Source organism: Monodelphis domestica, chromosome 4 (genome assembly GCF_027887165.1).
Source record: "Monodelphis domestica isolate mMonDom1 chromosome 4, mMonDom1.pri, whole genome shotgun sequence".
Taxonomy (NCBI): Eukaryota; Metazoa; Chordata; class Mammalia; order Didelphimorphia; family Didelphidae; genus Monodelphis; species Monodelphis domestica.
In genome coordinates this window covers 299,598,228-299,622,453 of record NC_077230.1, presented here as the reverse complement: position 1 = coordinate 299,622,453, position 24,226 = coordinate 299,598,228, and the positions used below count along the sequence as shown (strand labels likewise).

Sequence of the window (24,226 nt, the reverse complement as noted above, 5' to 3'; positions counted from 1 at the left end):
AAGGCAGAAGAAAGGTCCCAGGACCCCTCCCCCCACCTAGAGCGCTAAGCCCCCAGAGGCAGCAGGAACCTCGGGGAAGGCAAAGGCACTGGTCTGGAGAGTGTACCTTATGGGCAGGGCTGTGCCAAGCTCAAAGCTTCGAACACAGACAGCAGGGAAGGAGCTGGAGAGGGAGAATAGAACTGGCAGCCTGATCAGGACCATGGAGATCCTCCATATTGCTACCAGGAGGTTTTGGCCTCAGGGCACACCCAGCCCAACCCAGGTGAACTTAATCCCATCAAAACTCTTCAGAACTCAGGGAAGCATAGGCTCCAACAGGCCTCCCTCAGGGACTGCTGGGCTTTAATCCATTCAAAAGCCTCCAGAGGACAGGGAAGCTCAAACTTGAACAACCCTCCCCCACAGACTGCACCGAGGCATCCTCTATCAAAGCTAAAAGAGAGGAGATTGACAGAAGCCCCCAAAACCAAAAAAATGAGGAGAAAGAATACAGGGAACAAAGAAGGGATAAATATGAGCAAACAACAGAAAAAGAATAAAGAAAATACAATAGACAGCTTCTATTCAGCAAACGGAAGACAGGGGGAGAAATCCACAAAGGATAAATCAGAAATCCCAGTGAATTGGACACAGGCTTTGGAAGAACGCAAAATGCAATTCAAAACACAATTGAGAGGTTGAAGACAATTGGGAAAAGAACTTAAAAACCAAGATCTGAAATTAGAGGCAATTGATCTAAAATGAGAAAATAGTGTCTTGAAAGCCAAAATCATGGGAGGAGGCAACTCTTAAAGGGCCAGACGTAAAAAACATTTTTTCCTTTGCAAAAGGTTTTTCAAGATACAAGATGGCAAAGAAATTATTACTTGCCATGGGTTATCTAGCCTTAATAGGATATTTCTTTTATATGGTTTACAACTTATTTTTTTTGTCATGATTCCAGATAATATTTTCTGCTTAAATCTACGAAAGTTTTCAATGGCTGAAGATTAGTGTAGATTCCTTGATTTCATTCATTCCCACATATGCTGGAGAATTATTCTCTTTAATACAATTATACTATGCCCTGAAAAAATGTGTGCATCCAATTTATGGGGAAAAACCAAAAGACAATGAAATGGCAGTGATGATTTTAGCAATGAGGAAGGAGATGACACAGCTAAATCAAATGGTTAAGAAACTAACTGAGGAGAAACAAAGTTGCAAAGATATTAACACACAAGACACACCTAAAAATAACAATGTAGCTAAGCAAGAAAAAACAGATGGGGCAGAAGGGGGAATACCAATGTTGTCACTAAGAGACCAAACAAGCTTACAACCAGACAGCGGCATAATTCATATTAAAACATATAAGCCGTTTACAGAAGCAGACCTTGAAAGTCTGAAAAAACGGATGCCTGCTGCTTGAAAGAATTTAGTCTTTATGATCCCAATTTCCAGGACACTAAAATTCTTCTCTCAGAATTATTTTCAAAAAGGGAAAAGCAACAATTCATTGATGAAACTAGAAATAATGCAAATTTAACATCATGGCCAGAGGAAGGAATAGACTTTATAAGGATAATTTTAGCTTTGTGACTTCAAATCAAAATAATTGGTCATCAGGGAAAATTTCCAAATAATAAAATACCCAAGTCAGCTGGGAATTATGGTGATTTTAATTAATATAGAGAGAAGGAATTAAGGAGGGAGGGAGAGAGAGAGAGAATGAATTAATTTAAACTGCTCTGGCTCAGGCGGAGCCAGGCAGTAGTTAAAGCAGGCAAAGAGGCTTCCCTGAGCCGTAGTCAGTCTTATCACTCACCGCGAAACCATCTCCAAGGAAGCTGTCTGAGTGAGATCCTCCAGGCTGAGTTCCAATTGCACTCCAAACTGAATTCAAATTGCTTTTAAAGAAATTTTCTTTTTATGTCACCTCCCCTAAATTTTCACATCTACTAATCACAGTGGACACTTTTTCCAGGACTGCCTATTGTTTAGTGTTCACCTTCTTTGATTAGATTTTCTCCAGGACTATCCACTCTTTAGTTCTCACCTTCTCTGGTTAGATTAGATTATATCTTCCAAGGTACTTCACACTTCTTTGTTAAGCTTACCTTTTGTGAGTTATTTGATCTTTTTGTAATTAATTTAACCTTTATAGGTACTTAACACCCTTTTGTACTAGATCTAAAAATAGACAGCTTAAGTTTTAGCTTCACTATAAGGTATGAGTTAAGTACCCTCATTGGTTAATTAGGAGTTTACAACTTTATCTTCCCCTAAAGTATGTCTAATTAGGCTGGAGTAGATTGAAGTTCACAACTTAAGAGTTAGCTAATAATGTGAATCTACATGATCTAAAAAAGGCCAGAGAAGATCTATTAGAGGCAATGAAAAGTTGTTCAAAATGAGCAGACACTTGGGGACAATTTGAGAAATTGAAGCAAGAGAGTGGGGAACATCCATCAAAGTTCCGCAATAGGGTGATTGAAGTAGCAGAGGACCTGCTTGGCTTTGAAAATTTAACTGAACAAAATCTCCAACACATAAGGAGACAATTTGTGAAAAGGAATAACACACCTACTAGATCGTATTTTTAATTTCAATGCCCTGACTGGGAAACACTAAGTCTGGAAGATTTAAGAAAAACTTCAACGTAAATATTCACAAGTCATAAGGAAATCCAAAATGAAAAGGATGACATAATAAAAGAGCTTAAAACCAAGGAGGCAAATAGCACAATTAAACAAAAAGAAATTGAGGAAATAAAAAATCTAGCCACTCTGCAATCATACAGGCCCACAAAAAATTATACACAAAACAATCAAAGTAGTAATGTACCCAAATGTTTCCTATGCAGGAAATTAGGACACACAGTTCGTGGCTGCTGTTTAAAGGCACAATTAGTCCAAGCTAAGAATAAAAAGAGGTCCTAGAAAAACCAAAAGTTTGATTCAGTTTTCCTTTCCACAGAATCCAAGGCAATCTGCATTACAATATATTGCTTCTTAAATACCTAGCTCTGAAGAACAAATTGTTAAATAAGAAATATCTATTTTTAGGGGGCAGCTGGGTGGCTCAGTGGATTGAGAGCCAGACGTAGAGATGGGGGGTCCTAAGTTCAAATCTGACCTCAGACACTTCCCAGCTGGGTGACCCTGGGCAAGTCACTTAACTCTCATTGCCTAGCCCTTACTGCTCTTCTGCCTGGGAGCCAATACACAGTATTGACTCCAAAACGGAAGGTAAGGGTTTAAAAAAAAAAGAAAGAAATATCTATTTTTAATAGGAAAACCACATTCAAGACATGGGTTAAGTGACCTAACCAAGACAGTCTATGATACACCCAAAGATCCTAGCTTTGGGGACAAAAATCCACTATTTGACAAAAACTGCTGGGAAAATTGGAAAACAGTATGGGAGAGATTAGGTTTAGATCAGTATCTCACACCCTACAAGATAAACTCAGATTGGGTGAATGACTTGAAAAAGGAAAATATAAGTAAATTAGTTAAAGACAGAATAATGTACTTGTCAGATCTATGGGAAAGACCAAGCAAGAGCTAGAAAAAATTACAAAATGTAAAATAAATAATTTTGATTACATTAAATTAAAAAGGTTTTGTAGAAACAAAACCAATGCAACCAAAATTAGAAGGGAAGCAACAAATGACAAGCTGATACTACTGGGAGACTTCAACGCCCGCTTTGGCCAGGACCATGAAAGATGGAAAGGAGTGCTCGGCAAACACAGTATGGGCAAAATGAACAACAATGGCCTACTGCTACTCAGCAAATGCTCAGAGTTCGAACTCACCATCACGAACACTGTGTTCAGAATGGCAAACAAATATAAAACAACGTGGATGCATCCACGATCAAAACAGTGGCATCTCATTGACTATACATCATTGTACACCAGTGAGACATCCGGGATGTAAAGATCACCAGAGCCATGAGAGGAGTTGAATGCTGGACAGACCACTGATTGGTTAGAGCGACTCTTCAAATGTGCATTGTGTCTCGTCATCCAAAGCACGCCCAGACAGTTCACGCATTTTACAACATGAGTCGTCTTAGAGATCCATCTTATTTGCAAACATTCCAGTCCTGCCTAGACAACAAGCTCTCTGCCAAGGGACCACTCACTGGGAGCTCAACCGAGAAATGGAACCAGTTCAGAGACGCAGTGAAGGAAACATCAAAGGCAGTCCTAGGCCCAAAACAATGCAACCACCAGGACTGGTTCTACGAGAACAACACTGCTATTGAAGATCTATTGCGCAAAAAGAACAAAGCCTTTATGGCTTTATGGCAAAATAACCCAAACTCTGCTCCTAAAAAGGACAGATTCAAGTCTCTCCAAGCCACAGCGCAGCATGAGATCAGGAAGATGCAAGACCGATGGTGGGGAAAAAAAGGCAGAAGAAATCCAGTGCTTTGCTGATACAAAAAACTACAAACAATTTTTCAGTGCCCTCAAGACGGTCTATGGGCCATTAAAACCCACCACTACTCCCTTGCTATCCTCTGAAGGTGACACTCTCATAAAAGATAAAAAAGGCATCAGCAACAGGTGGAAAGAACATTTCAGTCAGCTTCTCAACCGACCCTCTTCAGTCGACCAAAGCGCCCTTGACCAGATCCCCCAAAACCCCACCATTGAACAACTTGGCGTCCTTCCTTCAATAGAGGAAGTCCAAAAAGCCATTAAACAAATGAGTGCAGGGAAGGCACCCGGTAAAGACGGGATCCCAACCGAGGTGTACAAGGCCTTAAATGGAAAGGCGCTCCAGGCATTCCACATAGTGCTGACCAGCATATGGAAAGAGGAAGACATGCCCCCAGAACTCAGAGATGCCTCCATCATAGCCTTATACAAGAACAAAGGCTCACGAACAACCTGTGACAACTACAGAGGCATCTCACTACTCTCCACTGCCGGAAAGATCCTCGCCCGTGTTATACTCAACAGACTCCTGTCATCTGTTTCAGAGCAGAACCTGCCTGAATCATAATGTGGCTTCTGACCAGATCGCAGCACCATTGATATGGTCTTCACGGTGAGGCAAATGCAGGAAAAATGTCTTGAGCAGAACCTGAGTCTCTACATTGTCTTCACAGACCTGACAAAGGCGTTCGACACAGTGAACAGGGACGCATTGTGGGTGATCCTCAGTAAGCTCAGTTGCCCAGAAAAATTCGTCAAACTGATCCAGCTCTTTCATGTCGACATGACAGGGGAAGTCCTATCTGGTGGAGAGACTTCCAACCGCTTCAACATCTCCAATGGCGTGAAACAAGGCTGCATACTTGCTCTGGTGCTATTCAACCTATACTTCACCCAAGTATTACAACATGCTGTGATGGATCTAGACCTGGGCGTCTACATCAAATACCAACTGGATGGCTCACTATTCGACCTTCGCCGCCTGACTGCAAAAACAAAGACAACAGAGAGACTCATCCTGGAAGCTCTCTTTGCAGATGACTGTGCTCTCATGGCCCACCAAGAAAATCATCTTCAAACCATTGTGGACAGATTCTCCACTGCAACAAAACTGTTTGGCCTGACTATCAGCCTCAGCAAAACAGAGGTGCTGTTTCAACCTGCACCAGGGAGGCCAACTAACCAGCCATGCATTACAATAGATAGCACGCAGCTTTCTAACGTCAACACTTTCAAGTACCTGGGGCAGCACCATTGCCAACGAGGAGTCCCTAGACCACGAGATTAATGCCAGGATCCAAAAGGCCAGCCAGGCACTCTGCTGCACTCCAAAGTCCTCCAACACAGCAGTGTAAGCACTGCGACGAAGCTCAAAGTGTATAACGCAGTGATCCTCAGCTAGCTCCTGTATGGTTGCGAGACATGGACATTGTACCGGAAGCACATGAAGCAGTTGGAACAATTCCACCAATGATCTCTCCGGTCAATCATGAGGATCCAATGGCAGGACCGAATCACCAATCAGGAAATCCTCAACAGAGTCAACTTCTCCAGCATCGAAGTAATAGCCCTCAAAACCCAGCTACGATGGTCTGGACACGTCATCCGCATGGACCCACAGCAAATACCAAGACAGGTATCCTATGGTGAACTGTCAGCTGGACTCAGGAAACAAGGTCGACCAAAGAAAAGATTCAAGGATCAGCTAAAGTCCAACTTGAAGTGGGCTGCCATTACACCAAAGCAACTAGAACTCACTGCCTCTGTCAGAAGCAGCTGGCGTACCCACATTAACCATGCCGCCACCACCTTTGAAGATGAACGACATCGACATCTTGCCGCTGCGTGTGAATGCCGACACCAGGCCACAGCCGCTCCTCCCGTAACAACTGGCGTCCCATGCCACATGTGCCACAAACTTTGCGCCTCAGGCTCTGGACTTCAAAGCCACATGAGTGTACATCAATAGATGACAATGCACAAAGACAATAGTCATTCTCGGTCACCGAGAGACTACTACTACAAGCTTGTATAATATAAATAAAGTCTTACTGGAATGTTTGGGGTTTATTTTTAGGGAAGAGTGGTTAAATCAATGATTTCTCAGTAGGTAAATATATAATCTTAAGAGATCTGCTTAGAGTACACAGGAGTAAATAATCGAAAAATGATTTGATTTAGGAATATAACATTTCTGTCAAGTCTCCTCCTAACTATAGTTGAATGAATCAATATATTACGAGAAACTGTTATTAGAAATACTAGATATATAAGATCTTTGTTGTATATATCACCAAAACTATATCATAAACTCTTTGAGAATAGGGACAATGTCATATTTATCTTTGTTTTATCTCCATCAGCATCAAGCACAGTATTTCACATAAGCACAAAAATCTTTTTTTGAATAGCTATTATATATATATGTCAGTGAAATCTTTTTTCAGATTTTGACATTATATTGTGCTTCTCTTTTCCTAAAAGTCCCACAGTATAACCAAATTTCTATTCTACTACGAGTATTAAAATTGAAGGCTACTGAATGAAAATCAGTCTTTCTTCTCAGAATATACATAAAACTATTCAAATTGTGCCTAACTAGGATTTATTTTTTATCTGGTGAATATGATGATTTCAACTCACATTTATAGGGTGATTTAAAATTTGCTTTACATATATTATCTTGTTTGAGGCTCCCAACAACCCTGAGGTATTCTATTACTATACCATTTTCACAGATGAGAAAATAGATACTCCTAAAAGTTAAATGACTTGCCCTAGGTCACATAGCTCCTCAGTGTCTGAAGGAAGTGTCAAACTCAGAACCCACAGTCCTAAGCAAAACTTTAGCTGTAATTGGTCCACGTAAAATGGAAGAAAAGCACAGGAAGTGACCCAAAGGAAGGTTCTTTAAAAATGCCAAGAACTTCCTGTGAAGAGTCTTTTGCCTTCAACTTGACCTTTGAGGCAGTCTGGTTAAGGACTACTTCTCTGAGGACTACCACTTGGGTGAGTGAAAAAGGCTGACTCCTTTCCCTGATTTGTTCTGACAGGTACAGGCCTCCAGAGGGGTCCCTGTCTTGGAGGAGGCCTCGTGGCTAAAATCCTTATTTAATTGACCCCTAGGCCCTCCGTGTAGGGCTTCTGGGGCCCTGCTGGAGTAAAGCCAGGGCTTGAGCAAATAGTCTAGCTCGTTAAGCTAGATTTCTTACTTTGCCCTCTTTCTATATTTTACAAATAAATTGCTAAAAAATCATTTGGAATTAATTAATTCCTGGTGACCACACTCTGATAAATTTAGTCCAACCCTTTTATTTTTACCCCTTACATTCTGGCCCTTACTATAAACAGTATACATTTAAAGCCATCAGCAAGCATCATCTGCAGTGGGGATAAATTAGAAGCCTTCTCAATAAGATCAGGAGTGAAACAAGGATGCCCATTATAACCTCTATTATTTAACATTGTACTAGAAATGCAAGCAGTAGCAATTAGAGAAGAAAAAGAAATTAAAAGGATTAAAGTAGGCAGTGAGAGACTAAACTATCACTCTTTGCAGATGATATTGATGGTTGTAAGAATTAAATTTTAATGGTTTGACTAAAATATATGAAGATTATAAATAATAGTTGTGGTTGCCAATTCAAAGTATTCTTGCTCAAAGTCAAAATGACTTTAATAGCTTTTATTTACAAAAGAGGTGGGAAGAGTGAAAGCAGAGAAATATAAAAGGGTAGAGAAGACATTAGCCTATCTAAACTAAATATTGCTCTGGTGCTTGACTCAGCTAGGGCTTGTTGACCTTCAACCAGAATTAAAATCTCCAGAAGACAGGAAGGGAAAGCCAGCTAACCACTCACCCAAATTCCTTCTAAGAGGCAGGTCAAGACAATGACTTGAGCTGAAGGTGATACTTGAGACCAACTTTCTTCCTTGAACCAACCTTCTTCTTGAAATTGACTTCCTTCTTGGAGTTGACTCCCCTAGCCTCAGAAATTCAGAGTCTTTTTATAGTGGTTTCTTGTCTCCTCCCCTCTTCACAGGGACCAATCACAATTTCCAAATTGTCTAGCACTGCCCAGGGAGCAGTGTCTGTGGGATCAACTTCTCACCTTCTGAAGGTTAATTTGTCTACTTCTCACCTTCTGAAGGTTAAGTTCTCATAATCAAAAAGGTTCACAGATTCCTGGCTGATTGAGTTTCTGAAGGTATGAATTCACTAAGTAGTTTGTGAGCTCTTCCATCTAGTTCAAGCTTTTGTTGATTTAATCAAAAGGTAGGGATATTTAAATTATTGTTAACTAAAGTGTTAGCTCCAACTAGGCAAAGAGAATAAAAGATTCCCTTTCACAAGTTTAAATTCAAAGAGAATAAATTCCCTTTTACATGGTCTACTTAAAGAATCCTAGAGAATCAATTAAAAAGCTAGAGGAAATAATCAACAACTTTAGCAAAGTTGCAGGATACAAAATAAACCCACATAAATCATCAGCATTCCTATATATTTTCTATACAACTCGGCAGCAAGAATTAGAAAGAGAGTGGGCAGCTGGGTGGCTCAGTGAATTGAGAGTCAGACCTAGAGATGGGAGGTCTTGGGTTCAATCTAGCCTCAGAAACTTCCTAGGTGTGTGACCCTGGGCAAGTCACTTAATCTCCATTACCTAGCCCTTACTACTCTTCTGCCTTAGAACCAATACCCAGTACTGATTCTAAGACTGAAGGTAAGGGTTTTTATTGTTTTTTAATTAAATTAAAAAAAAAAAATTAGAAAGAGAAATCCCACTTAAAATCAGCCTTGAGAATATAAAATACTTAGGAATCCATTTGCCAAAACAAACACAGGAATTATATAAACACAACTACAAAACATTTCCCACAATTAAAACTAGATTTAAAAAATTGGAAAAACATTAATTGCTCATGGGTAGGATGAGCTAATATTTTAAAAATTACAATCCTACCCAAATTAATTCACTTATTCAGTGCCATACCTATCAAACTATCAAGAAAAATTTTATAGAATTAGAAAAAAATATAACAAAGTTCATTTGGAAAAGCAAAAGATCAATGAAAAAAAGCAAAACGTGAAAGATGGGGGCCTAGCAGTACCAGATCTTAAACTTTATTATAAAGTAATGGTCATCAAAACAATATGGTACTAAGTGATAGAAGGGAGGTACATGTCCTCAGCAAGATAGTATACAATAAACCCAAAGATCCCAGCTTTTGGAACAAGAACCCACTATTTGACAAAAACTGCTGGGAAAATTGTAAAACAGTAAGGGAGAGATTAGGTTTAGATCAGCATCTCACATCCTATACCAAGATAAATTCAGAATGGGTGAATGACTTGAATATAAAGAAGGAAACTATAAGTAAATTAGGTGAACATAGAATAGTATATTTGTCAAATCTTTGGGAAAAATGTTAAGACCAAACAAGAGTTGGAAAAAATTACAAAATGTAAAATAAATAATTTTGATTACCTTAAATTAAAAAGGGTTTGTACAAACAAAACCAATGCAACCAAAATTAGAAGGGAAGCAACAAATTGGAGAAAAAATCTTTATAATAAAAACTTCTGACAAAGTTCTAATCATTCAAATTTATAAGGAGCTAAATCAATTGTACAAGAAGCAAGCCATTCCCCAATCAATAAATGGGCAAGGGACATGAATAGGCAATTTTCAGATAAAGAAATCAAAACTATTAATAAGCACATGAAAAAGTGTTCTAAATCTTTTATAATCAGAAATGCAAATCAAAACAACTCTGAGGTAGACTAACATGACAGACAGTAAAAGAAAATAATAAATTTTGGAGGGGTTGTGGCAAAATTGGGACACTAATATACTTCAGGTGGATATGTGAATTGATCCAACCATTCTAGAAGGCAATTTGGAACTATGCCCAAAGAGATTTAAAAGGTTGCCTGCCCTTTGATCCAACCAAAGCACACTGGGTTTGTACCCCAAAGAAATAATAGGAAAAATATTTGTACAAAAATGTTCATAGTCATGCTCTTTGTAGTGGCAAAAAACTGGAAAATGGGGAGTTGTCCATCAATTGGGGAATAGCTAAAAAAACTGTGGTATATGTTGGTGATGGAATACTATTGTGCTCAAAGAAATAATGAACTGGAGGAATTCCATATGAACTGGAATAACCTCCAGGAATTGATGCAGAGTGAAAGGAGAAGAACCAGGAGAAAACTGAACACAGAGACTGATACACTGTGGTACAATCGAATATAAAGGACTTCTTTACTAGAAGTAATGCATCAATGATCCAGGACAATCCCAAAGGACTTATGAGAAAGAACGCTATCCACAGTCAGAGCAAAAACTGTGGGAGTAGAAACACAGAAGAAAACCATATGACTGATCACATGGTTTGAAAGGGATATGATTGGGGATTTTTACTTCAAATGATCACTCTATTGCAAATATTAACAATATGTAAATAGGTTTTGAACAACAATACATGTAAAACCCAGTCGAATTGTGTGGCGAAGGGAGGGAAAGAACATGAATCATGTAACCATGGAAAAATAGTCTAAATTAATTCATAAAAAAATTTTAGAATTTAAAAAACTACATGACTAGATGCTCCACCCATAAATTAATTTCACCTATAGGTAAATATCAAGCATCCCACAGTATGGATATTTGCATTTGACTTCTGATTTCCACATCATTCATGTTCATTTACAAGAATTTATTAAATATTTCTTGTGCCAGGTATAGGAATACAGAAGTACTTGTCCCCAAGGAGCTTACATTCCAATGGAGGAAAACAACATGAATGCAAATAAGCAAAACAAAATTAATATGGGAGCAGAGGAAGACCCATTAGCAAATTCCAGGGATCAGAATATATTTCATATAGGTGGCCTTGGTTGAATCTTGAAGGAAGCTAGAGTTTCTAAGAAGTAACAGTAATGAAGAAGTACATGCTAGGACAGTCCATGCAAAGATAAAAGATGAAACATTGTGTAAAGGGAATTGCAAACAGGTTAATGTGGCTACAGTGAGAAGGAAAGAAATGTGTAATAAACCTAGAATAGAGTAGAAGCCAAGAGTACAAAAGGGCTTCAAATGCAATGTGTATTTGCATTTTATCCTCCAGACAACTAAGTCACTGGAGCTTCAGAAAGGGTGCTGGGAAATGAAAAGGAGACTTAGAAGTAGGTAGAACAATTAAGAAACCACTGTAATGCATAGTCGGTAAAGATCTGAGCTAGAGTGGTAGCTGTGACAGAAAAAGGAAAAGATGTTCAAATTATCTGGAGATAGAATCAATAAAATTTGATAATTGAAAATGAAAAATATGAAAAAGGAAGTATTCAAAGTTGACTCCCAAGATTGCAAACCTGAGTGGCTAAAGAAAGTGGTCATATCCTTAACAGAAAAGGGAAACTGGAAATGGGGGGGGGGGGGGGGGAGGGAGAGGGTGGGTGTAGAAAAAATGCATTAAGTTCTGCTCAAATGAAATAATATCTATAAAGTATTTAGCATAGTGCCTGGCACACAGGAAATACTTCATAAATGCTTGTTGCTTGTCCTTCCTCTATATTGAGTTTTAGGTGCCTAAGAAGAAAGGAGAGGAATGTTTTAATGGAAAGAATACTGGATTGGGAATCAAGAGAGCATGGATCCAAATTCTAGGTCCACTCTTAGTAATAATCCGTGCTATTAAAGATTAGATTTGGGACAAGCATTCAAGCTTCTGTTCCCTATATCATCTGACATTAACTTACTTTTCTAGTCTTATTTCTTTTGCTTTTTTTTTAAACCTTTACTTTCCATCTTAGTAACAACTCTAAGACAGAAAGGTCGAGGGCTAGGTAAACTGAATTCTGTGACTTGTCCAAGGTCACACAGTTGTCTCTGAGGCCATATTTGAACCCAGGTCCTCCTATTAGCTGATCCCCTTACTAGTCTTATTTCAAACTACTCTCCTTCACAGAGTCCATGTTCCAAATAAAGTGTAAAACCAGTTATTCTTTTACCTTAGCCTGCAACCCTCCCACCTTCGTGCATTTTAGAACACCATTTGTCCATTAACCAATAAATATGAAAATGGAAAAACATACATAAAAACCAAGGGGAAAGAAAAAATAATACAGTTCGATGACAGATTAAAATATCTTCTCTCAAGTCTAATATTGAATAGATGTGATGCTAAGCAAAAATCCAGCTTCTTTTGTACCTCAGTTGTCTCACTTGTAAAATAAAGGCAATACTCAAGGTAGGTTTTTTTTAATGCTATTAAAACTTTAAGAAGAATTTCTCCAAATGTCAAGTGCTAAAGAAATATTATACACATTTGACTTAAAAATATAAACTTAGAAGTGAACAATTTTATCTTGTAATGGGAATAGCACACTTTTACAGTTTACAAAGAACTTTTCTCTAATAGTAATTACAGTAATGCAATGATGTCAAATTTATATATTTTTAAAAATTCTCATGAATGCAATATGCAACTAGCACATTTACAAAATGTATATAAATCAGACTTCAATGATATCTTAAACCATACGGATTAAAATTATTAGAACTTAAAAGAAAATTGTATCACATTATAGTTTCAGTACCCATCTCTCCTCTTCACATCCATATTGATCTAAGTTTCTCTTATTATGTCACATACTTGGGATTCCAACAAATTGGCAAGATGAAAAAAGATAGAAATTGTCAATGTTTAGCATGGGAGAAAGAGAGAAGCTGTGCCCACCAATACAAAAAAGTCCCATATGTATCAAAATATTTTTAACAGCACTTTTTGTGGTATCAAAGAACTGGAAACAAAATGTCCATCAGTTGAGAACTGCTAAGACACATGAATTAAGGAAATATTGCTATGCCATCAGAAATAACAAAATCAATAACTGAAAAAAGCAAAGACTCACTTATACAAACTAATAATGCATAGTTAAGTAAACAGAAACAGGAAAATATACACAGAGATTTTATCAATGTAAATGAAAAGAACAAAATGCCCCCTTTAAACACTATAATTATGAAGAACATAAAGTTTACCCATTGCTAAAAATTTTTTAATGCAATTCCTTCCCTTCTTGGGGGAGTGGGGGGGAAAAGGTCGCTTGTGAAAGAGATTTGCATAGGAACATAGGAAGGATGTGCTACAGTTTTATACAGTCAACCCTGGTTATTGTTTTGGTTGGTTTTGCTGAACTGCATTTTCCCACTTTCTTTGTTAATTCTTTATTATAAGGGATGGATCACTGGAAAGGGACAGAATATAATTTAGAAATGAAGGTGTTATAAAGACAAAAGACACCAATAAAAAAATCTTTAGCTTTAAACCTCTTTTAAAAAAAGAACTTCTGAAGAAAGCAGCATTTGAACTAAGATACTTGAAGAGGCAGAGGGTAATAAAGAAAATATTCTAGGCATGAGAAACAGTCACAAAGCCACAGAGGCAAGAGATGAAATGTTATACAAGGAACAAGAAGACAGCTTGGCAGGAAGACAAGAGTGAAGAGGATAGCAGAAAGAAGAAAGGAGGCAGAAATCAATTAGGAAGCTACTCCAATAGTCCTGGTGGGATGTTATAGGACCTATTCTAGGATGTGTTTTGAGTAGAAAGGGACAGATAAACAAGATGTTGAGGAAGTGGTATTGTCAAATCTTACCAATTGGCTAGCTATAAGTGAGAGTGAAGAGTAATAGATGACTCCTAGGTTTCAAAATCAGGTATCTGCAAGGATGGTGACAGCTTCAACGGAAAGGGAAGCTAGAAAGTTTAGGAGCAAAGTTCTTTTGGGGGTATATATCTGAGGCGATTGCAGTTGCAGATGTCTAGCAGGCAGTTGGAAATAGGGAAATGGAACTTGGCAGAGAAAGGACTGGGTCATCTTCTACATAAAGATGGTAACTGAACATGGGCAAGAGATGGGGGCAGCACACCCAGACCAGACCAGATTCCTTCGAAGACTGAGAAAGCTTGTTCAGACAAGTTAAAAAAAAAAATAGAACCATTAATAAAGTAGTCAGAAAGTAGTCAGTAGTCAGAAAATGCAAAGAAGTAAGAATATCCAGAAGTTTGGAGTGACAACTGTTGGGGTTCATAGCTATTGAAAAGAATGAGTAAGAAAAGGCTATATAATTTGGCAATAAAGAGATCATTAGTGACCTTGAAGAGATCAGTTTCATTTAAGTGGTAGAGACAGAAGCCTGATTGCAAAGTGGTGAAAAGACAGTGGGAGGTGAGAAAGTGTTGCCAAGAAGTAGAGACATCTTCTAGGATTTTGGCTGTGTAAGAAAAGTCACAGAATAAGAGCCTGAAGGTATGATAAGATAAAGGCAAGGTTTGTTTGCTTTTTAAAGGATGAGAAATTTCTGCGTATGTTTGAACAGGGGATAAGAAGAGACTGAAAAGTCTACTTCAAAAACCTACATTATCTCCCACTCTCTTCTTTAATCCAGTCTCTGATGAAAAGGTAGCCTGGCCCTTCTTCCTCTTGCCAAGGTCCACTCTCTGAGTCACATTATAGCTAAAGAGCACTGGTGCCACAGTCAGAGGCCCTAGATTCAAATCCCATCTCAAATGCTTACAATCTATATGACTTTAGCAAGTCACAACCACCTAGGGCCCCAGTTTCCTCATTTGTTAACTGAGGGGACTTGGTTTCAGATATTTTCAGCTTTAGAACTAAAATCTAGGATTCTTGCCCCTTTGGTCATCCCTACCTCATACTGTCTAATCTTCAATCTCTTTGTATGACTTGACTCCTTCCCTGAGCCAATACATAGAAAGTTGGTATAGCTTGATCTACAATAGCATTTAGGGCTCTCTCCCTTCTCATAAAACTTTCACATGACATCAACATCCCCTCAAGCTATCACCCTTCCTATTAGCCAAATTTCATTTCATTTCCTGTTTTCTTCTCAACTTCCTAGTAACAGTTTCCAACTTCACTATTGAATACAACTGTTTGCCCTCCTAGGTTACCAAGTATCTCTTAAATGGTATTTCCGAGAGCCTTTTCTCTGTGCAATTTTCCAAACTTCTTGGCTATATCTGAAAGAGCTCACAATTTCCTTTTCCTGGTTACTCTTTCCTTCCTGTATGTGCTATCTCTAAACTGTTCCCTCTTTCCCAGTCACCTTTGACTATCAACCACATCACAAAACCCTGTGAGGTGTCCTGAAAGCTTTGTCCTACACTCTTTTCTCCTCTTCATGATATAATCAACTCTTGTGGGTTCAGTTATCCAGCTCTGTGCCAACGACTTCCAGATTAACATATTTAGCTCTAATATTTCACCTGAGGTCCAGGGCTACATCACCAACTGATAGTTTTTGTAACAAAATGCCCAGTCATCTCAAAATCAGAATATGTCCAAAAGGGAGTTTATCCCATCCCCACCCCCCAAAATAAACCTCATGACTTCCCAGACTGTTTCTGCTAAGGTGTCCCTAATTCACATCATGTGATATCTCTACTTCCTCTTGACCCTCCCATAGTCAATCAATTGCCAAGTCTTATTAATTCTACCTCTACTACAATGCAAATGCACCCTTTTCTCAACTTACTTGTCTACTGCCTTAACTGCAGCCCTTAGTACCTTTTGCCTAGGTGAGCAATTCTCAAATTATGATACTAGGACAAGTAGGAGTCCAAAAGAGGCGTTCAAAGGTCTTCTAAAACAAAATTATTTTTCTAATAAAGCTTAGTTTTTAATTTCTAATAGAGTAAATATTGACAGATGTAACCCCATGTAAACAAAAAAAGCTCTTTAGATTTTTCAGTGTAAGGAATCCCATGACCAAAAAGTTTAAGAACTGCTGGACTGGACTATTATAACAGACTCAAAATTGGCCTCTGAGCTGCTCATCAGTAATACTCTCCAATTCATCCTTCAAAATTCTGCTAAAATAATCTTCCTAAAGCAAATCTGATGTCACTCCCCTACTCAAAAAGGTTCATGGTTCCCTACAGCCTCTAAGATAAAATGCAAAACTATAGGCTTGGCATTTAAAGCTCTTCATAATCTGGCTCCTTAAATCTTTCAAGATCTATAAGGAATTACATTTCTCACTGTCTTTGCTACTACATAGGCTCCTACCCATGCCTGGATTATGTGTTACCTCTTCATCTCTCTGCCCCTAGGAATTCTGAGCTTCTTTCAAGGTTCAGTTTATAACAGAACAGCCTATTTCCACTAGTTATTAGTGCTCTCTTCATTCTCAAGTTATCATGTATAAGAGAATCTACATAGCTCAATGGCTAAAGAGCCAGGCCTGATGGGAGTCCTGAGTTCAAATTTAGCCTTAGACACTTTCTAGGAGTGTTACCTTAGGAAAGTTACTTAACCTCAATTGCCTAGCCTTTCCCTCTCTTCTGCCTTTGAAGTGAGGGATTCTAAGACAGAATGTAAAAGTGTTAAAAAAAAATACATCATGTGAGTAATTATATATTTACATGTATCCCCCAGGCAGAATATAAGTTCCTTGAGGGCAGAGACCTTTTCATTTTCATAGGCATTCCTAGTGCCTACACTGGGACCTACAAAACAAGCCCTAAATGTTTCTTGGATTCAAATGGATTATCCAAGATCAGAAATAAGATGCAACTTGTAACTAGTTAGGAGCTGCTTTATTTTTTTACCCCTACCCATAAACAGGAGCAGAAAAAGAACTAATAGCCAGGAAGAGAATACAAAAAAACAATTAGAACAAAGTCATAGGTAATACATAGGAAGTTAAGAGCACAAAATTTCATAAAAAGAAAACTATATGGATCAATTTGTATAAACTGTTAAATAACTTCGATACAAATTTTAAATTTTCATTTGGTTTCCATTAAGATAGTACTTTATAGTTTGCAAATTACTTTCCTTACAAGAACCCTGTGAAACAGTTGTGACTATAATGTTATTTCCATTACCAGCTGAGAAAGCAGGTTCTAAGAGGTTAAACTGGTGCCCAGTCACACATATCTTAGAATATTAAAACTTTTTTCTCTATTTTAAACTGAGTAGTAGTATATAACTCAGTGAACTCCTGAATGTCCCATATCCTGTAACATATCCCGAGCTAAATATAGCTGCTGTTGTTGGCTTTCTGTAATCAAGTCTACAAAGGTGGCAGCTAGGTAGTTCAGTGGATAGAGAGCAAGGCCCAGAGATGTGGGGACCTGGGTTTAAATCTAACCTCAAACACTTCTGAATTGTGAACTTGGGCCACTTACCTCCAAGTTACCTAGTTCTTAACATTCATTTGCCTTGGAACCAATATCAATTCTAAGACTTAGAAGATAAGGGCTTATAAGTAAATAAATAATGAAGCATTAAAAGGTCTTGTAATGACATAATGACATCAGCCAAAAATTGCAGGTTTACTAAACCACGAGGCTGAAGTCTTGCCTCTCTTTTACTATAAATAATAAAACTATATTAGTAAGCTTTACCTTTTCACTAATTTATCAATACTACTAATTTACAAGTCTTTACTTGCAAATGCAACTCAACTTCAATAAGAGAAAAGTATACAGGGATATGCAAACTAACTTCCTAAAATCTTGAAAAAGGATAAATTATCTCATGTTTTGAAGACCAGATAAACTATGCCAGAAAAAATATGCACACTTCCTACAAGGCACCTAATCTACTACATTAAGAGAAAGTGAAAGCCTTTAAAATTTAAAGTTTGAGGGAGGTAATTATTTAGCAAAACAAAATAATTGTGATATACTGAAAATGGCATCCCAGTTCATTTAAAGGAAAAACTCAGCTATAACCAATGTTCGATTGCTTGGGGAATTATTTTGAGACTTGAAAAATCTATTTGGAAACCTAAAAGTGTCAGTTTTTATGTTTGAGAAATATACAACTCAACAAGAAAGTCAACAACCATTTATCAAGTTCCTACTATGTGCCAACCATTATGCTAAGTGCTGAGAATACCCCCCCAAAAGGGGGGGGGGGGAGAGAGTGGGTAAAAACAGTACCTACTCTCAAGGAACTCAGGCTAATGACAACAAAACTAAGAAAAAAATTAGGATTTAGTAACTGTCACTCTAATACGTCATCTCATTTTTACTTTAGAAGCAGTTTTCTAAAAAGCAGGTTTTAGTTTTTTTTAGTAGAGTTCTGCTACCTTGACACCATCCACATTCTTTCATCCAATTTGCTAGGTGCATCCTACGTGCAAAGTGTCTATTAGAACACTTTGTGGCTATGGGACACATCTGTGGCATAAAAAGTTGTAGAAAAACTGATGCCAGTCATGAAAGAGTTCACTAATAAACAAGATCAGTAAGGTACATCATAGAAAGAGCGCAGAAGCTGGGGAATCCCCACCCTGAAAGTTAAAATCTGGGTCATTTCATCCCCACCCTTAATAACAATTCCTGTCTCCCCACAAATTAATTTTCTCAAAAGAAAGCACACAAACACTTCCTAATACGGAATTAAACACCCCGTTTCCCGCTGAAAACCAACTTTCTCTCCCTCCTACAAGAGAGTGGAATCTCAATATTCACGCTCCTTTAAAACATCTATCCTTCCCCCCCCACCCCAGAAGTGCCTGCAAACCCAACCCCTTTCCACACCCCCGGAAACTCCCCAGTCTCTCGCACTCCGGGCTCGGCCGCCCTTCCCCCTTGCTCCCTCCTCCTATTCCGGGACCCTAAGCCTCTCCGGTTGTCCCCCCGCAGTGAGAAGAAAGTGGGGAGGCTGGCCCTGGACCTAGGCCTCGCCCGGGAGAGGATGCGGGGGCGGCCCCGGAGCTGGGCGCCGGCGGCCGCAGGGCCTCATACCGTCCGGTCCAGTCCTAGGCCTCTTAGGCCAGCCCACCCCAGTCCGGCGCCCCGAATTTGGCACTCACTTGTCAGCCGCGGTCCGTCCAGCCCCCCGCCTCCGCCGCCTGCTGCTGCTCCTCCTCCGGCGCCGCCTGCTCCTCCTCCAGGCCCCCCCATGTCCGGCTTCTTGGGCCCCGGCGGCGGCCCCACTCCGCCGCCGGGGCCCGCTCCGAGCGGGTACCCCGCAGGCCCTGGCGTAGCGGCACCGCCGCCGGCCAGGGCCAAGGGGACGCTGTTGCTATGGAGGCCGAGGCCTGGAACTGCCCCGGCGACTGGGTCTTCATGCAGGAACTGACACTCCTCCCCGTAGAAACACGTCTTGTCCTTGGCGTAGTAGCGACAGTACTTGAGCTTCACGCCGGCGGCCGCCGCAGCCCCACCGACCACGCTGGGAACTCCGCCGACCCCCGGCGGAGCCACCACCACGGCCGCGGCAGCCGAAGAGGTGGAGGAGGCGGCGGCGGAGGAAGAGGGGGACGGCTGGGGGGGCGGGAGGCCGCCGCTGCCGCTGATCATGGCAACGCCGCAGCCTCGCCTTCCGCTGCCGCCCGAGGAGTCGCCGACGCCACCATAGACGGGGGAGGGAGGAAAGGCACAGCCCGTGCCGGAGAAAAGCCCGGGCGGGTGGGTCTGTCCCGCAGCGGGAGCCGGAGCCGCCCGGGGAGAAGGGGGGGAGGGGAGAGGGGAAAGGGGAGGGGGAGGAGATGGGGGTAGAAAGGAGGGGAGGGGAGGGGAAAGAGTTGGGATTCTCTCTCTCACACACTCTCTCGCTCTCTTTTCTTAAAGGGGCCGCGCGGGACGTCGGGGCGGGCGCACGAGTTTCAGCGCGAGGGCCCGGGCAGAGTTGCAGGAAGGGGAGAGAAGGGGAGAGAGGGCGGCAGCGGTGAGGTTGAGGAAGGGAAGGGTAGGTGGGGTTGGGTGGGGGGGAGGGCGGTTTATTTTTAAATTCTGCCTTCACTCTGTCGCTCGCGCTCTCGCTTCTCGGAGTTGTTTATTCCATTTTCCTCTTCCTGAGGCGGCCGCCTCTGCTGCGCGTGCGCGGTGGAGCGCAGTGGCTTCTGGGTATTGGGGACGAGCAGAAAGACAGTTGAGGGGGAGGGGTGTAGGGAGGGAAGGAAAGCATCCCGGCAGGTCGGCGGAGCTGGGGTCCTTTTGAGCCCCGCGATTTGGCGAAGGCTACGATGGTTTCTCTCTTAGTGGGCGTTTCAGAAAACTATGCCGGGTAGGAATTCCCCCCAGCAAATGTTCCTGCCTTCTTTTAAAAGTTTAATTTTAAAAACCGGATTGCATCTTTTATATTGAAGAGGCAAAAAAAAAAAAAAAACCTTCCTGTGACTGCAGCTCTGGACTAAGGCCAGGGAGCAAGGCCAATCCCCAGCTCTGGAGAAACAATGATTTCACTCTCCCCAGGCCTGTTCCTCAAGCTTTCCTTCGCCTCCTCCTTTTCTGCCGGGCCAAAAGGTGTTGAAAGCTCCGGAGCTCTGACATTTCCCAGTCGTCTTCAGATTCGGGCCAAATCTGGGACAGTGAGATTCCAACTCCTCGCCGAATGCCACACCTGGGCGGCTGGGCTGGGGCCCTCGCTGAATTATTGTCATTGTCCTCTGGGGCCTCTCCACCAAGTCTGTGGGGCTTGCAAAGCCTCCCGATTGCTGAACATGGTCCAACTACTGCCAGTCCGTGCTTGTTTCAACCCCAGCTTTTTCAGAGTTGCCTCTGAAAGATAGTTTCCCAGCTCCTACTGGTTTTGGGAGAACAAGGCAAATAGGCCTTTTTGTCCTTGACAATACAGTTATGGGGAGAGAAATGGTATGCAGGTTTTCTCTGTCAAAAATTTTAAGTCTTTGGGGGTGGGGGGAGGGGCATTTCAGATTTAATTTAATATTAAATGGTTTCTCATGGTAAAATAGTAAAATTACCAGACCCAAGCGAATCAAATAAATCTCAAGGTAATATTAAAAGTTCACATCTACAAAGCCTTTTACAACAAATAGCATTTATATAGGGTGTCCCAAAAGTCTTGTTTTTAAGATTTAAGACTTTAAACAACTATACATTAAGGTTTGCAAACACTTTACATATCTTACTTAATCCTCATAGCACCCCTATGCAATAGATGCTATTATTATTACAGTTTTGTAGAAGAAACTGAGGAAGAAAGTTTAAGTCACTTGGCCAGGTTCACTGCTAAATTTGAGATAGGACTGCACCACCTAGGCTGCCTAGCTTTCATTTCCAGTAGCCCTATGACTTAGGGAATGTAAGTATTAGTATCCCCACTTAAACAGGTGAGGAACTTAATAAAAAGAACTTGAAGACATTCCACTGTTGGTGATCTTTAAGAAATGCTAGAGAACAAAAGAAGTGGCAGAAAACAATCAGGTGTCCCAGTTTATATAAAGGTCAATTTTGAGAACTATGAACCAAGGAACTTGATGTCAATTCCTAGGAAAATTCTAAAACAGATTTTTAAGTAGATCAGTTCTGAGTTATCTAGTCACCAATCACCCAGTTGCCAAATGTAATGCCCTTTTCTGAGACTTTATCTACCTTTATTTTTCTGTACCATTTAATTCCTAACTCTCCCCCCTTTCATGATTACAACCCTCCCCCCCACCCATAGCTTTCATAATGCTACTTTTTTCTGGTTCTCCTTTCTCTCAGACCCAGTTCTTGTTGATCTCATGAATTAGGACATCTCCTATTTTTTGAGTATAGACTTCCCTTAAAGTTCTGTCCTTAATTCTCTTCCTTTCTCTCCCTTTGACTTCTAACCTAGGTAATCTTATCTACTTCCAGGGCTTCTGTTCTCACTTCTATGACTTTAAAATCTATTCTCTTCAATTCCCTTTCAGCTCTGGAGATACGAATTTTGATCCAACCTCTCCCCTAAGTTCTAGCCCCTGCATTTCAAGTTGCTTGAGAGACATCTTCATCTAGATGCCACATCTGAAACTCATGTTCAAATTTGATTTCATCCTCTTCCCCTAAAATACGAGTCTTGCAACTTCCCTTGGCTACTCATCTGTAAAATGAAGAGATACTAATTAATCAACAAGTATTAAAGTGTCTCAATGTAGCATGAACTGTGCTAGGCCATAGGGATACAAATAAAAAATAGGATTCCCTTTTCCTCAATGATCTTTGTAAACCTTAAAATTTCTTAGACTTATAAATGTTGGAAATTTCACCATTGGGAAATTTCATACTTGGAAAATTTCTTACTGATGAGTCTATTGGAATGTGAAACCCATTGGCATGGGAGGTTCCTCCTCCTCCCTTCTTAAGATTACTTTAGGACAGAAACCTTTTGCTGAACAATGGAAAGGGCTTTGACCTATGCTTAAGCACAGAACAGGAATTTCTTTAAGTCATGATTTATTTTAGAATTGATACAATAGAGATACTTGGAATGACAGAACCAGGTCTTGGAAATTATAATCTCCACCCTACTCAGTCCTAACAGGATTTAGGGAGGGCTGCAGCATAGATCAAAATTTAATTATTCCAATCTCTACCCTACTCAGGGTAACAGGATTTAGGAAGGGCTGTAACAAAGGATCAAGATTTAATTATTTGAGAATATGACCTTCAACAGACATGTGCAAAGCCACAGACCTCTGGGCGGTCCTGGGTTAAGCTAGAGCCACCATTGGCACAGGGAAGACATGGACAGTGATTGATAGATGTGAGAATGGAGGGAGGGAACTTGGATGGTTTGCTTAAAGAGAGAGGGGTCTGAGGACTGAGGGGTGGTTGGTTGGAGAGTTTTGGCTCTGAGTGGTTGGAGAGGTGCTCTGAGAAGCTTGCTCTGAAGGAAGCTGGAGGTGGAGGCCCCGGAGACTGTTTCTCCATTTTGGTCACATAAGTAATAGGGACTGATCTCCTTTCTTTGCCCCAGCTATCTAAGGGCTTGGGCCTTTTGACCCAGCCTAAACAGAAGGGGTATTTAAGCCCTATTCCCTTCTCTCCCTTTTCTCTCTCCCTCTCTCTATCTCTAATACCTTTCTTCATCCTGTTTGTAATTAAACTTTATAAAAGGTTGACTGCTGACTTAAGTTTTCATTTAGGAATTACATAGCTGAATTCCTTGGCGACCTTAAATTAATATATATCAGTCTTTTAAAGTGAATTCCTTGTCACATCTTAGATCTTATGTTCACATATAAGTACATATAAGATATATACAAATTAAAGTGATGAAGCAGGAGAAAGGTGCTTGTGGAACAATGTATAAAAAGGGAAATAACAGAAAAAACTTTTTGGCAGGTGGTATTAGAGTTGAACCTTGAAGGGAATTTTTGTCCCCCCCCCCTCCATCCACCCTTTCCTTACTATATATACTTCCTATTATGTAGATCTTGCTATATCACTTCCCTGCCCAAAATTATTCAGTGGTTACCCATTAGCCATTGCATATGTTTGACAACACTGCTGCCAAATTTATCTTCCCAGTGTGTTGAACCCTATTTTCTTTCTCAGAAAGATTGAGTGGCTTCCAATAGATTGAAATGCAAACTCCATAGCCCTGCATTCAAGGCACTTTACACTATTTCTCCTATTCTACCTTTCCTACTTTATATAACTTACATTTTTTCTTATTCTACATTCTAGCCCAGTGGTGGGAAACCTATGCCATGGATGCCAAAGATGGGACGGAGAGTGTTCTGTGGGCACTTGGCCATCTTCCCTCCCTCTCCTCCACTGTCTGTTGACATTTTTTCACATTCCCTGGCCCTCTACCCAGCAGCCCAATGGTAGCACACAGGGGGCAAGGTGGGCAACTCACAGTGGTAGAGTTGATGGGGAGCTAAGTGCTGGGGTTACTCCCCTCCTCTCTACTCTGGAGGACATCCCTCTCCTCCACTGTCTGTTGACATTTTTTCACATTCCCAGGCCCTCTACCCAGCAGCCCAATGGTAGCACACAGGGGGCAAGGTGGGCAACTCACAG

General features: G+C 40.5%; 1 protein-coding gene across 5 annotated transcripts in view; it reads right to left on the bottom strand.

Annotated features, from left to right (window-relative positions):
* The window catches only part of PAN3 (poly(A) specific ribonuclease subunit PAN3), a 150,600-nt gene extending 130,296 nt beyond the window's left edge, over positions 1 to 20,304 (bottom strand). Inside the window, exon 1 of one of the 5 annotated variants that reach the window (XM_056794726.1) lies at positions 19,300 to 20,304. In XM_056794726.1, the coding sequence (XP_056650704.1) occupies positions 19,300 to 19,789 (490 nt within the window). In that variant the 5' untranslated portion in view covers positions 19,790 to 20,304. The remainder of the gene's footprint in view (positions 1 to 19,299) is intronic. The other 4 variants (XM_056794723.1, XM_007495259.3, XM_056794724.1 and 1 more) reach the window with 4 other exon arrangements.
* Between the last annotated feature and the right edge of the window lie 3,922 nt (positions 20,305 to 24,226).